Source organism: Antechinus flavipes, chromosome 3 (genome assembly GCF_016432865.1).
Source record: "Antechinus flavipes isolate AdamAnt ecotype Samford, QLD, Australia chromosome 3, AdamAnt_v2, whole genome shotgun sequence".
Lineage (NCBI taxonomy): Eukaryota > Metazoa > Chordata > Mammalia > Dasyuromorphia > Dasyuridae > Antechinus > Antechinus flavipes.
Genome location: NC_067400.1, coordinates 629,226,992 through 629,240,770, shown reverse-complemented (window position 1 = coordinate 629,240,770; position 13,779 = coordinate 629,226,992). Strand labels below are relative to the sequence as shown.

Sequence of the window (13,779 nt, the reverse complement as noted above, 5' to 3'; positions counted from 1 at the left end):
CATAGATTTTTAATAGGTTGGTCTGGGAACCATAAGTCCCTTATCAGTCCCAAATACATTTCAGGCCAAGAGCATCTTTGGATCTCATCTTCCAGTGGGCTAGGGGAAGTGAAAGCATCTCCCCAACACCAAGGTACCTATTAAAGAGGAAAGTCATAGTAAAGGGATTTGGTGGCCTAAGGTCTTCAAGGAGGACAGAGCTGTTGGCCTAGACCCCGAGTTGTAGTAAAGGGAATTTGAAGACTAGGTATCTGAGTCTGAGAGGGTTAACGGGATGGAAGTTTGGACTCTAGGGTCATGATCATGACATTCATTACCTTAACTCAGGATCCTACCATGGAATTTTTGACCGAGGTTGTGAGTCATGGGTGTGAGCAAAGGTAAACTGGAGGGATTGAGAGAGGAGAGTTGCAATTAGTCCATTAAGTCCTTAAAGAGGATGGGATTAAGACAAAGGATACCCTGTTCTCTCGGGGAGCTTGAGATGTGGGGAGAGATGATTTGATTTCAGAGACAAATGAGGGTTGAAGGGGAGGAATATTTAGCTCTCTAGGAGGAATTAAGGAGTGGGATACTTGGGACCTTGAGAAAGCAAGGGATAAAAGGCTTGGGACTTTGGACTTTCTTATGTGGAGGCTTAATCTGATTCCAGAATGTTCAATGAGTGAGTCCCAGAGCCCATGGAGAGAACTCCCCAGTTTGGGGGTAGAGAGTCTCCTCTGGCACATTGGACTGATCAGGATTCACCAACTTGGTATGACACGAGGCCTTTGTAGATGGGTAAGATGAAGCCGTTCTGGACCGATAGGTAAAGTTCTGCAAGATGGTTAGGATAAGGCTCTGGGAGAGGTTTTGTTGGAGGGGGCTTTTAGATCTTCTTGGACTGATCAGTCTTCTTTGAGTGACTAGGGGAATCTGGAGAGTACAGTGTGAGTGAGACAGCAGTAGACTTAAGGGAGTGACTAGAAGGTGACCTGTCTACCTGGCCGAGGGAGGTCTTCTCGGGGTGTGCATTTGAGTCCTTGGTAGATTGGTCAGGTGAGATCTTGGTAGTTGGATGGAAGGAGGACTTCTTGGAGTGTTTGGGTGAAACTTTGGTGAAGAGGTGGAAGGAGGACTTCTTGGAATGTTTGGGTGAAGCTTTGGTGAAGAGGTGGAAGGAGGACTTCTTGGAGTGTTTGGGTGAAGCTTTGGTGAAGAGGTGGAAGGAGGACTTCTTGGAGTGTTTGGGTGAGACTTTGGTGAAGAGGTGGAAGGAGGACTTCTTGGAGTGTTTGGGTGAAGCTTTGGTGAAGAGGTGGAAGGAGGACTTCTTGGAGTGTTTGGGTGAAGCTTTGCCAAAGAGGTGGAAGGAGGACTTCTTGGAGTGTTTGGATGAGACTTTAGTAAACGGGTGGAGTGAAGCTTCCTTTGAGTGAGTGGTGGAGTCTGGAGAGTATAGTGTGAATGAGACAGCAGTGGACTTAAGGGAGTGACCGGAGTGTGACCTGCCTGCCTGGCCAGTTGAGGCCTTCCTGGGGTGTGCATTTGAGTCCTTGGTAAACTGGTCAGGTGAGGTCTTGGTAGTTGGATGGAATGAGGGCTTCTTGGACTGTTTGGGTAAGGATCTGGTGACCTGGGGGGGTGACACTTTGGTGGACTGTTCAAGTGTGACCTTGGCAGAGGGGAAGGGTTGTAGGACCTTGGTGAAGGAGGAGGGCTGTGTGGGGGAGGGAAAGGGCTGTGGGGTCTTAGGGGATTGGGAGGGGGAAGGCTCTGAAGCTTTAATAAGATGGTTAGGAGAGGCCTCAGGGTATGGGGAGAGGGAGGTCTGGGTGGAAACGTGGGGCATTTTGGTAGATTCGGAGGATGTGGGCTTGGAACTGGTCTTCTTTGAAGCCATCAAGGACTTGTCCTCTTGTTGGGTGAGCCACTCATGGTTTAACTCTGCCGCTTTCTCAGGCTCTGTAGAGGCCATGGTCTGTTCTAAGTGCAACCTGGAATCACAAGACCATACACATCCCGTCATTGCTAAAATCCTTGGCTCGTACCACTTGCCTCTTGTTCCCCAGGGAGGTCCCTCTTCCAAAAGACCTAGAATCAGAGAATCTCAAGGCTGGTAAAGTCTTCAAAGGAAACCACCAAGTCCCAACTGCCCTTGAATACCTCCAGTGATGGGGTGTGGTGGGCCAGAACCCTGGAGAAAGGTGTTAACTCAGTGGACTTGATAAGACAATGGTTATCTAGTTTAGCTTAGTGATTAATAATTCTCTAGTTCAGTATTATTGATTTACTCTTATAACAAATAATGGTCGTTCCCCCCTTTTTTTAAAAGTCCAAAGTCTTTATTGTCTCCGTCCCTTGGGGCCAGGCTAGCTTTCTAGGGGACCTTCAGATGGGCCTTGGTCTTAGTGGAGGAATGCAGGAGGCAGAAAAGTCACCAGAGGCTGGTCAAGTCTTCTCCTCCATGGCTGAGTTTGTCCCCAGTTTATATACTCTATTACAATTAAATCAATTCATCATACTGAGTATAAGCCAGTCATTATATCACTAGGTAAGAGTGAGAAAACAGGGTGGGAGGACAAGACCCAAAACCCCATGTCCAAAATGGCTCAGGGAAACGGGAAGTGGGGCCCGGCCCCAGGCAAAAAACACTTGGAGCATGATGGCAGCTGAGTTTACACCCAAGGAGTCTTTAGAGGTTCAAGTGCTCAGATATGATCAATCAGCCAAAAAAACAATCTGACGGGAGAAAGGGATTACAATTGGGGAGAATATAGGTTTTATAACCCAACAGAAGGGCAGTGTCTAGTGTGAGCAGCTCCAAGATAATTACCAGGTGATGTGGAGAGATCCAGAAAGTGGTGAATGGAAGGGACCAGATAGATTAACTGCTTGGGGGAGAGGGTTTGCTTGTATCTCTACAGATGTAGAAGGAATCAGATGGGTGTGAACAAGCCATATTTGCCTTATCCTTGGGAGAGAGACAGGAAAAGAGAAAAAACCTCAAGGAAGTTTCTCAAAGGAGAAGACTTAAGAAATATCTGATACTGAAAAAGCGTGACTGTTAACCCAATATGTATGGCAATTGACTCGTGAAACATCAAAAAGTTGTTGATAAGACTGTTACAGAACTTCAAAATCTGTAGGAATCACTGGATTCCCTGATACATGAAGTAATGGACATTAGATTGGTTTTGGATTATTTCTAGGACTTATGGATATGTATAATTCCTCATGTTGATTCATGTTGTTTGTTATATCGCTACTTGCATGTACAATTCATGTTTGTTGCGCCATATTGAGCCTGCACCGGCTGTGGGGAGAGTCATCGCTACTAGCCTCTGCATTATTGCTATGTGCTTGTGTAATACCTCCCATGCTGATGGGTTTGTGCATACCTGTTTCTAATAAGACCCTTCAGCCCCAAAACCCGCTAGCAATCTCTACTTTCCTTTGGTGCTTTTCATTTCCCTTCCTGAGATGTCAAGGAGGGCGTGATCATCTTTTTTTTAGTGTTTTCTACTCCCTTTCCTGAGATGTCGGGGAGGGCATGATCACCTCCTTTTGGGGGTTCTCCCCTCCTTAAGAAATCTTTTGTTCTAAAACAAAAGAAAGCGGGAGATGTAGAGGGCCAGAACTCTAGAGAAGGGTGTTAACACAGTGGAATTGATTGATAAAAATTGATTGATAAAACAATGGTTATTTAGTGATTAATAGTTTTTTAGTTCAGTGTGATTGATTTAATCTTACAACAAAATAGGGATATCCCAACTTAAGTTTCTCTTTTCTCAAGGACTCCCCACCTGTTTTAGGCACATTAGAGCCAAATGGTTCCTCAATAAGCTCTCTCTTTTGGATCTCCCTTTGAATACCTCCAGTGATGAAGAGATTGCTACGTACTTGGAAGACCTCTTCCTTTGGGACTCGGTAGTTAGTGGAGTTTTGCTTGGAACCCCGTGCCGACTATGTTGGACATGGTTGTTGGGTAGGACCTTGGGGAGGCCGTTGGCACGTCTCTGTGGGTGTTCATTTTTCCAAGCCATGGGAAAATCTTTTTGGAACTGGGAGCTAGAGTACAGGTATTCATTAAAAGATTCTGAAGAATAAAAGATGTTCTTGAATGGTTGGCGGTTGCCCAGCCAGGAAGATGAGGTCTGGTGGGGAACCACACAGGGCTCAGCACTGGAACGCCCTGAATTTGAAGTCGTTGGCATGGATACTTTGGAAGCCTGGGAAGACCAGAGGGAGAAAGTTGTGAGGCTCTCCTCAGGGACCCTGGTGTCCTGAGCCCCTGACCACCCCCAATTCCCAGGCTCATAGCCCTCTAGTACCTTGGGCCGGCTCAGGATGCTAGAGATAATGCTGAAGAGGGTCCAGATGGTGATGGTGGACTGTCCTGAGATGGGGAATGACTGTATTAGGGATCCCGAAAGCCAGGATTGGAGGGTGGGGGAGGCTGCAGAGAGCTGGGATGTAGACCAGTCCCTTACCTTCCTCTCCCACTTGAATCCCAGGAGAGTCCATCGTGGGATCCTTATAGAATGATCTATGGGAGTACTTGTGTTGGATCCCGGCCTCTCAAGGCCCCAGGCATCCTGAACGCCTGCTCTTGTCCCCATCCCTTAGGGACCCAAAGGCTTTCACCCCAAACCTACCACCGCCCTTCCCTGTCCTGCTGGGGAACCAGATCTTGGAGAATGAGTCAGACTGCCCCAGCCCAGCCCGTTCCCTATGCCCTGGGGCACCCCTGGACCCAGGCCCACTTTTTCTCCTCTCCTTTCCAGCCTGGGCACTCCAACTGGGTCATGAACGGGATGGAATCACCGACTGCTCTCGACATCATCTGGAGGGAGGGGGGGAAGCTTTCCAGTCAGAGGAGGGGCAGGAGACCTCATGGCTTTGTCCCAGGCCAGCCCAGGTCCCCCCGGGCTCATTACCTTGACCTTTGCTGTGGAGACACAGGCAGCAGATTCAGAGAGAGGGCTTGGAACCAGTTAGAAGCAACCAGGGAGGGACAGTAGCTCAGAGACAGAGACAATCATGCAGAGACGGTCAAGTGGGGAGCCGTGGAGGGGCAAAGGAGAGATATAGGATTTTCTCACCAGCTTGGGACATCTTGGTCTTGTTCTGGGGAGAATGAAGAGCTGAGGTCACAGAGGAGAGACCATATGGGTCCCCTGACACCTCCTCCCTCATGGACCCAGATCTTCCACAGCCCCAGCTACCTCCTCCCTCAGGGACCCAGATGTTCCACAATCCCAGCTGCCTCTTCCCTCGGGGACCCAGATGTTCCACAGTCCCAGCTGCCTCTTCCCTTGGGGACCCAGATGTTCCACAGTCCCAGCTGCCTCCTCCCTCGGGGACCCAAATGTTCCCTAGTCCCAGCTGCCTCTTCCCTCGGGAACCCAGATGTTCCGCAGCCCCTGCTTCCTCCTCCCTCATGGACCCAGATGTTCCACAGCCCCAGCTGCCTCTTCCCTCGGGGACCCAGATGTTCCACAGCCCTTGCTTCCTCCTCCCTCATGGACCCAGGTGTTCCACAGTCCCAGCTGCCTCTTCCCTTGGGGACCCAGATGTTTCACAGCCCCTGCTGCCTCCTCCCTCATGGACCCAGGTGTTCCACAGCCCCAGCTGCCTCCTCCCTTGGGGACCCAGGTGTTCCACAGCCCCAGCTGCCTCCTCCCTCGGGGACCCAGATGTTCCACAGCCCCTGCTGCCTCCTCCCTCATGGACCCAGGTGTTCCACAGTCCCAGCTGCCTCCTCTCTCAGGGACCCAGATGTTCCACAGCCCCTGCTGCCTCCTCCCTCATGGACCCAGGTATTCCACAGCCCCAGCTGCCTCTTCCCTTGGGGACCCAGGTGTTCCACAGTCCCAGCTGCCTCCTCTCTCAGGGACCCAGATGTTCCACAGCCCCAGCTGCCTCTTCCTTAGAGAACCCAGGAGTCCAAATTCATCAGCCTCCTTCTCTGGAAGGGCTGAGGTATTTGGATTCACCAGTAGCCTTGTTGCTCTGGGAACTCAGGAGCCTTGATCCCTTGGGGGGATTCATTGAGGTCCTTGGGGGGATTGGGAGCTGGGTTCCAAAAGGGGAAGGCAGTGAGCCCTCCTCATTTGTGCCAAGATCCCCCAAGGCCTCCCAGGTCCCCAGCTGCCAAGGTGCCCCAAGGCCCCGCAAGGACCCCGGCTGCCAAGGTCCCCAAGGCCTCCCAGGTCCCCAGCTGCCAAGGTCCCCCAAGCCCCCCCCCCCACCGGTCCCAGCTGCCGTGCGCCCCTCACCTTGAGCTTGCACTCCGGGTTCAGCGAGCCGAGGGCTTGGTCCTTGTGGGCCCGGGGGCCCCAGGCGGGCCCGGGCCTGCGCAGCAGATAGACCAAGTACCTCCAGCGGTTGAAGAGGAAGCAGCCCTCCCTCGGGCCTGCGTCCAGCTGCAGGTAAAAGCTGCGGCCTGAGGCCAGGCGGAGCTTCAGCCTGCGGCTGTCCACGTGGTGGACGGACAAACGGGCCAAGCTCATGGGCAGCAGCCTGCAGGGACCACAGGTCGGGGAGGGGCTCCGTCAGAGGAGGGGGCCCGGGGACAGGGGCAGGGGGGGCCGGGGCCACCCTCGGTCACCTGGTGAGCTCCAGGCCCCGCTGCTTCTGGTCCCCGACCGGCCGGGCGAGCAGGATGAGGTCCGGGAGCAGGCGCCCGGGAAGGGAGGACGCCACCCCCATCGTCACAGGGTTCTCCTTGTTGTGCAGAAAAATCGGCTCCCCCCGGCTGGTCACCTAGGGAGGGGGGCAGGGAGCCGGGGAGTCCCCTCCGGGAACCCCTCCCCCCAGCCTCGCCCTGGCCCCCTGCAGCCCGGGCCCACCCCGCCCTCCCAGGGGGCACCTGCAGGAAGTCGCTCTCAAACATCGGCAGCAGCGGCCCCAGGGGGAGGTACTCGCCCTCCATCATGGTTCTCTGCAGGCGGCCCAGCAGCGGGACCCAGGGCTGAAAGGAGCGCTCCATGGCGGTCAGGAACAGCCCTCTGCGCAGGCCAGCTGGGCTCGGGAGGAAGCAGGGCGCGGGTGAGGGCGCGGGGAGCTCACGTCCCCCCCCACGCCCGGCCCCGGGGCCCCTGTCCTCGGCCCACCTGGTGAGGATACCGGAGGCACCATTGATGCCGGGGATCTGGAGTCGCTAAGGAGGGTCGGGGCCCCAGGAAGCGGGGCCTCCGTCAGGGGGGTGCCGGGGTACTCCCCGCGGGCGGGCGGGACTGTCCATGGCGTTCTGGGAGGGCCGGCTGGCCAGCACACTGGGGCTCTCTGTGGGACCGGGACCCGCGCTCACCCGCAGGAGGCTGATTGTGACCTCACAGGCCAGGAGCCCAAGGAACTTGGAGGGGCCCCAGCCCCAGCCCCAGCCTGGAGCCGAGGGGCAGCATTCCCTGGGGCCCGTCCACGAGAGGTCAAGGGGCGCGGAGGACGGGGCTGAGGGTGAGCACATGCGGGGAGCGTCGCAGCCCGGGGGCGGTGGGGCTGAAACTCTGACCAGGACCTGGGCCCAGGAGGCAGAACCAAGACCGGGGACACTGAGGGCGGAAGAAGGAGAACTCCCCGTGCCCGGAGGCAGGGAGATGTTCCGGGGCTGAAGCTGGGTGCCCCCGGGCGGGTGTCTTACAACAGGGGCCAGTGCTGGGAGAGAGGGAGGCAGGAGGTCTGGCCCCGAGGGCCGGGGAGGAGGCAGTGCCGGACTCCATTGTCCATTCTGGCTGCGGCACCGGCGGCGGAATGGGGGCTTGGACCGTGGCTCCCAGAACTCCAGGCCGAGGGGCTGAGGCCCAGGGCTGTCAGGGCCTCTGGAGTTCGGGGGGCTGAGGTGCCCTCGGGGCCTCTGGAGTTCGGGGGCAAGGGATGAATGTCGTTGGAGCTGGGCTGGTCACAGTGATCCTGGGGCCTCCTCAGGCTCCCTCCTCCTCTCCTTTGCAGGGAAGCCTCCAAGAGATGGTCTTCCTTAAAAACGGAGTCCAGAGACCCAGGCTGTAGGGCACCCCCCCCCCCCCCGGCTTTCAGAATGTCTCCCGAGGGAGCTCCCTCTGCTCAGGCTCCGTGAGGACCCAGGCTCCCTTCCCATGGGAGGGGAGAGGTTTAGGGGCTGCGGGCCGGCAGTCGGGAAGGAGCCTCTGAGTTCAAATAGGACCCCAGAGCCCACTCGCCCCCCAAAGCTGAGCCAGGTCCCTGAGGCCTGCGCTTGGGAGTGAGCGCCCTCCTGGGGGCAGGGACCCTCTCTTCCTGAGTCCCGAGTCCCGGGAAGCTCCCCTGGGCACAGCCTCCCAACCGGCTCCGCCTCAGCTCCAGCCCGGACTCCCCTTCCTCTCCTCCCCCCGGGGACCGGCCCGAGCCCACCTGGCCCCCCTCCCCCAGCCAATCGGCCGCCGGAGCAGTGGTCATTAGGAGGTCAGGGGTGCCGGATTCGGAGTCGGGACATCCCCGAGAACGCTGCAGCCCACGGCCGACTCCCCTCCCCCGCGACTGGAATAAGGACTCATCCCTGCCCACCCAGCTCCCCCTCACAGCTCTTGAAGCCCCTTTGTTGTTAACCTGAAGAGCCCTTGGGTCAGGCCTAGAGAATGAGGTCAGGGAAGCTGGCCCCCACGGTTGCTTCGCCCCTCCCCCACATCTGCTTTGCCCCTCCCCCACACCTGCTTCATCCCTCCTCAATCTGCCTCCCCTCCCCCACATCTGTTTCACCCTCCCCCACATCTGCCCCACCCTCCCCCACATCTGCTTCCCCCCCCCTCCCCCACAGCTGCCCCACCCCTCCCCCACAGCTGCTTGCCCCTCCCCCACACTACTTTGGTCCTCCCCCACATCTGCCTCCCCTCCCCCACAGCTGCCCCACCCCTCCCCCACAGCTGCCCCACCCCTCCCCCACATCTGCTTCCCCCCTCCCCCACATCTGCCTCCCCTCCCCCACATCTGCTCCACCCCCCCCAAGCACCCCAGGCCCCGAGGAACAGCACCCTGGACCAGTCCCTCGACTTGGAGAGAAGATACGTTTTTATTGATCCAACTTTATCTCTTACATTTCTTTCGTACAAAACACAAGGAGAGAGAACTACAATAAATAGGGCCCAGAGTCAGGGCTGGGGCTGGAGGAGCGGCCATTTCAATAACTTAGAGGTGGGCGACAACAGGGGAGCAGGGAGGGGAGGCCGGGTCCCCTCAGCCACCGAGCCCCCCCCTTCGGGGGCCCGTCGAGGGCCCCAGCATCCAGACCAGCAGCTCCCCCCAATAAATAGCTATAAATAGAAAGCATTGCTGTCCAAGGTCCTGTTGGGGCGGGGGTGGAAGGGGCAGCGGGAGGTGGGGACTACTCTGAGGGGGCCCAGAGCACACGGGCCCAGCTCTCTGAGCCCCCAATAAATAAATAAATTAAAAAGGGTATTAAGGGAGGCGGGCCAAGGGCTCGGCCCCACACCGGAGCCCGAACTTCTCTCCCCTTGGGGGAGGTCAGAGCCGAGCTTTCAGCAGCAGCAGGCCCCTCACGGCCCAGTCCAGGGTGAGATGTAACCCCCCCAGCACAGCGTGGGCTGCCTGGATCCCCCCCCAGGCTGAGCCTGGTGGGGCCAGAGGCGGGTTTGGGGCCTCCGGTGGAGGTTTAGGCAGGGAGAAACGAGCCATCTGTGAGAAAAGAAGGGACACAAGTCAGCAAGCTGGCGCGGGGTGGGGGGAGGGGGCGGGGGGGGGATGCCCTGCTCTGGTTTCAGCCCATTTCCTGTGTTCTGGGTAAGGGATGCCTGGAACCTCCTGCGGTAGAAGGAACTCGACCCATGCTTGGATGAGAGGGCTTGGGTCTGTGTGTCTGTGGGAGGGGGGAAGGGAGGTTCTAGGTTTGTGTCCTCGTATCCTCCGAGGTTCCAACTTCCCAGTTATGAGACCTGGGTTGGAGAAAGTCCTGGATCTCAGACCCAGAGGCCTGAGGGGGCTAGAGCCTCAAAGATCAGACTGGGGGTCTCCAGGTCCGTGCTTTAGGGGCTCCAGGTTCATGGTCTCCAGGCCTGGGTTAGGTGTTTGCAGGTATTCTCTCTGGCCCTCGAGAGCCAGGGTTGGCCAGTGGTTATGGCGTGAGGGCCCCCAGGGTCTCGGCCAGTTCTGGGCCTTATGATCTCAGGCCTGGGTCCTTGGGGGGTGGGGCACAATCTCAGAGCCTTGGGCTGAGCCAAGTCTCTGGGGTCTCCCTCTGCCTCAAGCCGCATCGGGGGTCTCTGGGCCCTACCAAGATTTGCAGTCTCTTGAGCAGTCGGTCCAGCCGCACTTGCAAGGCCCCCAGCTCCGGGTCCAGGCTCCGAAGGGCTGGGCCCCCCGCTCGGCGGAGCCAGTGGACGTGCCAAAGGTAGCAGAGGAGGTCGGTCCGCAGGCGGGTCAGCACACTGGGGAGCTTTCAGAGGGGACACGCGGTCACCGACCTTCCCCCGGCCCCGACCACCGTGGCCGCCCCCAGCCCCAAGCGTTCGCTCACCTGCAGGGCCCCCATGGCCCCAAAGCTCATCCCAGGGGTGGGCAAGGAGTCCAAGCTGTGATCTCCCTCTGCTGGGAACTTGGCTTTCTGCAAGGAGTGGGGGGGGGGGGAGGAAGGAAATGAGGAGGGGATCCTTCAGGACCCTCTCCCTCGTGGCTCCTGCCTCAGGTTGCTGCTCTCGTCTCCTGACTTAGAATGAGCGTCTGTCTCCCACTGCCACCCCACCTCCTCGTCTGGCTCTGGAAAGCTGGGGCTCTTGGTCTCTTCCATGGCTGCATCCACCCTCCCTTCATTTCTGTCTGATCTCCCACTGGCATCCTGCCTCCCATCTCCCTCTGGAAAGCTTGGTCTCTTCCATGGCTCCATCCATCCATCCTCCATTTCTGTCTGAATTTCCCAGTCTGTCCCCCAGCACCCTGTCTGCTGCACCCTCTCATCCCTCTCTGTCCTTGCTTTTAGCCTGTCCCCCCTTCTCTACCGAGCAGCCAGCCACCCTGGGGTCTCCGGTTCTGTTCCTGAGCATCTCACCTACCTGCGTGTCTCACTGGCTTCCCATCCTCCTCTGCTGTCTGTCTCTCTCTCCCCCTCTCTGGCCACCTCGGTTTGCCTTTCCGTCCTTGAGTGTTTCCTTGGCAACCTGTTTCTGTCTAACTCTGTCCCTGGGATACCACCCTCAAGCACAGTCTCTCTCTCTCTCTCTCTCTCTCTCTCTCTCTCTCTCTCTCTCTCTCTCTCTCTCCTGTTTCTCTCTCCCCCTCCCTCTCCTGTTTCTCTCTCCCCTCTCTTTCCTCTGTTTCTCTCCTGTTTCTCTCTTCTGTTCTCTCTCTTCTGTTCTCTCCTCTCTCTCTTCTCTCTCCCCTCTCTCTCTCTCCTGTTTCTCTCTCCCTTTTCTCCTGTTTCTCTCCCCTTTTTTCTCCTGTTTCTCTCTCCCCCTCCCTCTCCTGTTTCTCTCTCCCCTCTCCTCTGTTTCTGTTTTCTTCTCTATCTCTCAATTTCTCTGTCTGTCAATCTCGTTCTCAGTTTTTCTCTCCCTCCCTCTGTCCCTCCCTCCCTCCCGATCTCTCCCCCTCCCCCCTCCTAGCTTGCTTCGGCTTTCTCCTTTCTGCGTTCGCTGACCCACCTCTTGGTCTCTGGGTGTCTCTGTCTCCCGCCCCAGCTCTCTGGGTGCCGGGGGCCCGCTGCTTTCTTTCCTAGGCGAGCACAGATGGGGAGGGGGGAGGAGGGAGGAGAGAAGAGAAGGGGGCGGGGTCTCACCAGCTGAGCGGCTAGCTGCCGGGTTTCTCTCAGGAGCCCCCGGGTGAGGAGCACGGCGCTGTCCAGCTCAGCTCGGGACTCCCCTGGGCCCGGGACGGGGGCGCCGCGGGGAGACCCGGGGGGCACGGGGGGTGCTGAGGCCCCAGCTCGGTTGGGCCACAGGCTAAGCACGGCCAGGACTACGCGGCACAAACCTGGGGGAAGGAAACAGCCACGGGGAGCGACGGGCTAAGGCAGAGCTCGGGAGAGAGGGGCCGGGACTCCTGGGACCTCGCAGCCGGGCGGAGGGGCCGCGGAGGCTGGGGCCCTGAGGGGGCGGGCTGGGGATCAGGCTCCCTCCCCTCCTCCCTCGAAGGCAGGGGCCCCGCCCAGCAGAGCAGACGCGGCCCGGGGCAAGCAGACGGGCCGGGCGTCTCCCTCCGCCCCCGGACGCCGGAATCCCGGCCCTAAGGGGTGGGGGGCAGGGGGGAGGTGCAGGCCACGACCTGCCGCCCGCACCCCCCAGTCCGCAGACACCCACACCCCTGCCCCCCCCCCCCCGAGTCCAGGACCAGCGGGGAGATCCAGTCGGGGGCAAGATCTCTCCGTGTCTCTGTTTCAGATTATTCCTGTCTCCCTGTCTCTGTGTATGTGTCTGTCTCTGCCCGAGTCCCACCCACCCCCAGCCCGGGCTCTAGACACAGACTGCGGGGGCAGCGGCCCGGCGCCGCCCCCCTCAACAGCCCCAGGCGCGGGCTCAGCTGCCTCCACACTCCGTAGGAGAAGCTCAGAAACGTGGGGATTCAGACACTGGGGCAAAGAGAAGCGGGAGCAGAAACTCAGAGACATGGGGACGTAGGGAGAATAGGGAGAGACAGAGACAGAGACACGGAGAAGGGAGAGAGAGAGAGAGAGAGACAGAGAGAGAGAGAGAGAGAGAGAAGAGAGACAGAGAGAGAGAGACAGAGAGGCAGAGACAGAGACACGGAGAGGGAGAGAGAGAGAGAGAGACAGAGACAGAGACACGGAGAAGGGAGAGAGAGAGAGAGAGAGAGAGAGAGAGAGAGACAGAGAGAGAGACAGAGAGACAGAGAGGAGAGAGACAGAGAGAGACAGAGAGAGAGAGACAGAGAGACAGAGAGACAGAGAGGCAGAGAAACTAATAGAAAGGCCAGCCTGGGCCAGAACAAGAAGCAGGTGCAAAGGCCACACAGACCCAGGCCCCGGAGCTAGGGCAAAAGTGAACAGGTACAAGGCAGCCTAATGGAGAGGTAAGGGACAGAGCCACTGAGGCAGGACTGGGGAGAGACCTGGGAAGTGAGAGGGGCACAGCTCCCGAGATAGGATCGGGAAAGGACATCTAAGGAGTGAGAGGGACAGAGCTGAGAGAGACTGCAAGAAAACCAAAGCCGAGACTCTCCCCCCCACCCCACTCCCTAGCCCTAGGCTCAGCCCTGGGGGAACCCCCACCCCCTCATGCCCAACGTAGCCAATCAGAGGCTCCCCCACAGCCCAGCCTCCTTCCCCTCCCATCTCCTCCCCTTTCCCTGTCACCCAGAGTGTCTTTGCTCTATCTCTGGGTCCTTCTGGCCGGGCCTCTTTGGGTCTGCGTTCTGCTGCTGCCTGACCATTTGTCCCCAGCTCTCCTGGGCCTCTGCTCTCTCGGGGGCTCGTCACCTCCGCTTCACTGCCTGGCTCCCTCTTTCCCTGGCCTTCTCGCCCCGGGTCTGGGCTCCCGGGTGCTCCCTCTCTCCCGGGTGCTCCCTCTCTCCCCGGTGCTCCCTCCGGCTGGCTGTGGCTCCCTGTCCCCGGCCCTCTCGCCCCGTGTCTGGGCTCCCCGGTGCTCCCTCCGGCTGGCTGCGGCTCCCCTTCGGCTCTGGGCCCTCCACTGCCTTCACCTTGCCCTACCTGGCAGCTTGCGGGTCCCACCTTCTCCTGTCTCATTCATTCATCTCCCTCCGCCTGCCTCTCTCCCCCTCCCCGTGTGCTCCCCCTCGGCCCGGGGTCCCTCCCTCCTCCCTCCCTCTGCCCCGCTCCCTATGAACTCGAGGGAACTTACTGTCCATATCCCCACACTCGGG

The 13,779-nt window shown here is 58.5% G+C and overlaps 3 protein-coding genes across 5 annotated transcripts; all 3 read right to left on the bottom strand.

The window, feature by feature from the left end:
* On the bottom strand, positions 1–4,884 carry LOC127556723 (zinc finger CCCH domain-containing protein 18-like). Its single transcript, XM_051990099.1, has 5 exons — positions 4,746–4,884; positions 4,473–4,528; positions 4,314–4,378; positions 3,883–4,211; positions 1–1,976 (listed from the first exon to the last, which is right to left on the bottom strand). The coding sequence occupies exons 1-5, from the start codon at positions 4,823–4,825 to the stop codon at positions 869–871; spliced, it is 1,638 nt and encodes a 545-aa protein (XP_051846059.1). The 5' UTR covers positions 4,826–4,884; the 3' UTR covers positions 1–868.
* A 127-nt stretch (positions 4,885–5,011) lies between these two features.
* GARIN5B (golgi associated RAB2 interactor family member 5B) lies at positions 5,012–7,284 on the bottom strand. The gene is made up of 5 exons (XM_051990966.1): positions 7,098–7,284; positions 6,854–7,005; positions 6,592–6,747; positions 6,261–6,536; positions 5,012–5,109 (listed from the first exon to the last, which is right to left on the bottom strand). Exons 1-5 carry the CDS (start codon positions 7,120–7,122, stop codon positions 5,035–5,037), a joined length of 684 nt encoding a protein of 227 aa, XP_051846926.1. The 5' UTR covers positions 7,123–7,284; the 3' UTR covers positions 5,012–5,034.
* Positions 7,285–8,985: 1,701 nt separating this feature from the next.
* IL11 (interleukin 11) lies at positions 8,986–13,779 on the bottom strand. 3 transcript variants are annotated; one of them, XM_051990084.1, is made up of 5 exons: positions 13,758–13,779; positions 11,720–11,913; positions 10,466–10,552; positions 10,223–10,384; positions 8,986–9,627 (listed from the first exon to the last, which is right to left on the bottom strand). In XM_051990084.1, the coding sequence occupies exons 1-5, from the start codon at positions 13,762–13,764 to the stop codon at positions 9,457–9,459; spliced, it is 621 nt and encodes a 206-aa protein (XP_051846044.1). In that variant the 5' UTR covers positions 13,765–13,779; the 3' UTR covers positions 8,986–9,456. The 3 variants fall into 3 exon arrangements, with proteins under 3 accessions (XP_051846044.1, XP_051846047.1, XP_051846045.1); XM_051990087.1 differs by lacking the exons at positions 11,720–11,913; positions 13,758–13,779 and adding an exon at positions 11,586–11,655; XM_051990085.1 differs by lacking the exons at positions 11,720–11,913; positions 13,758–13,779 and adding an exon at positions 10,998–11,162.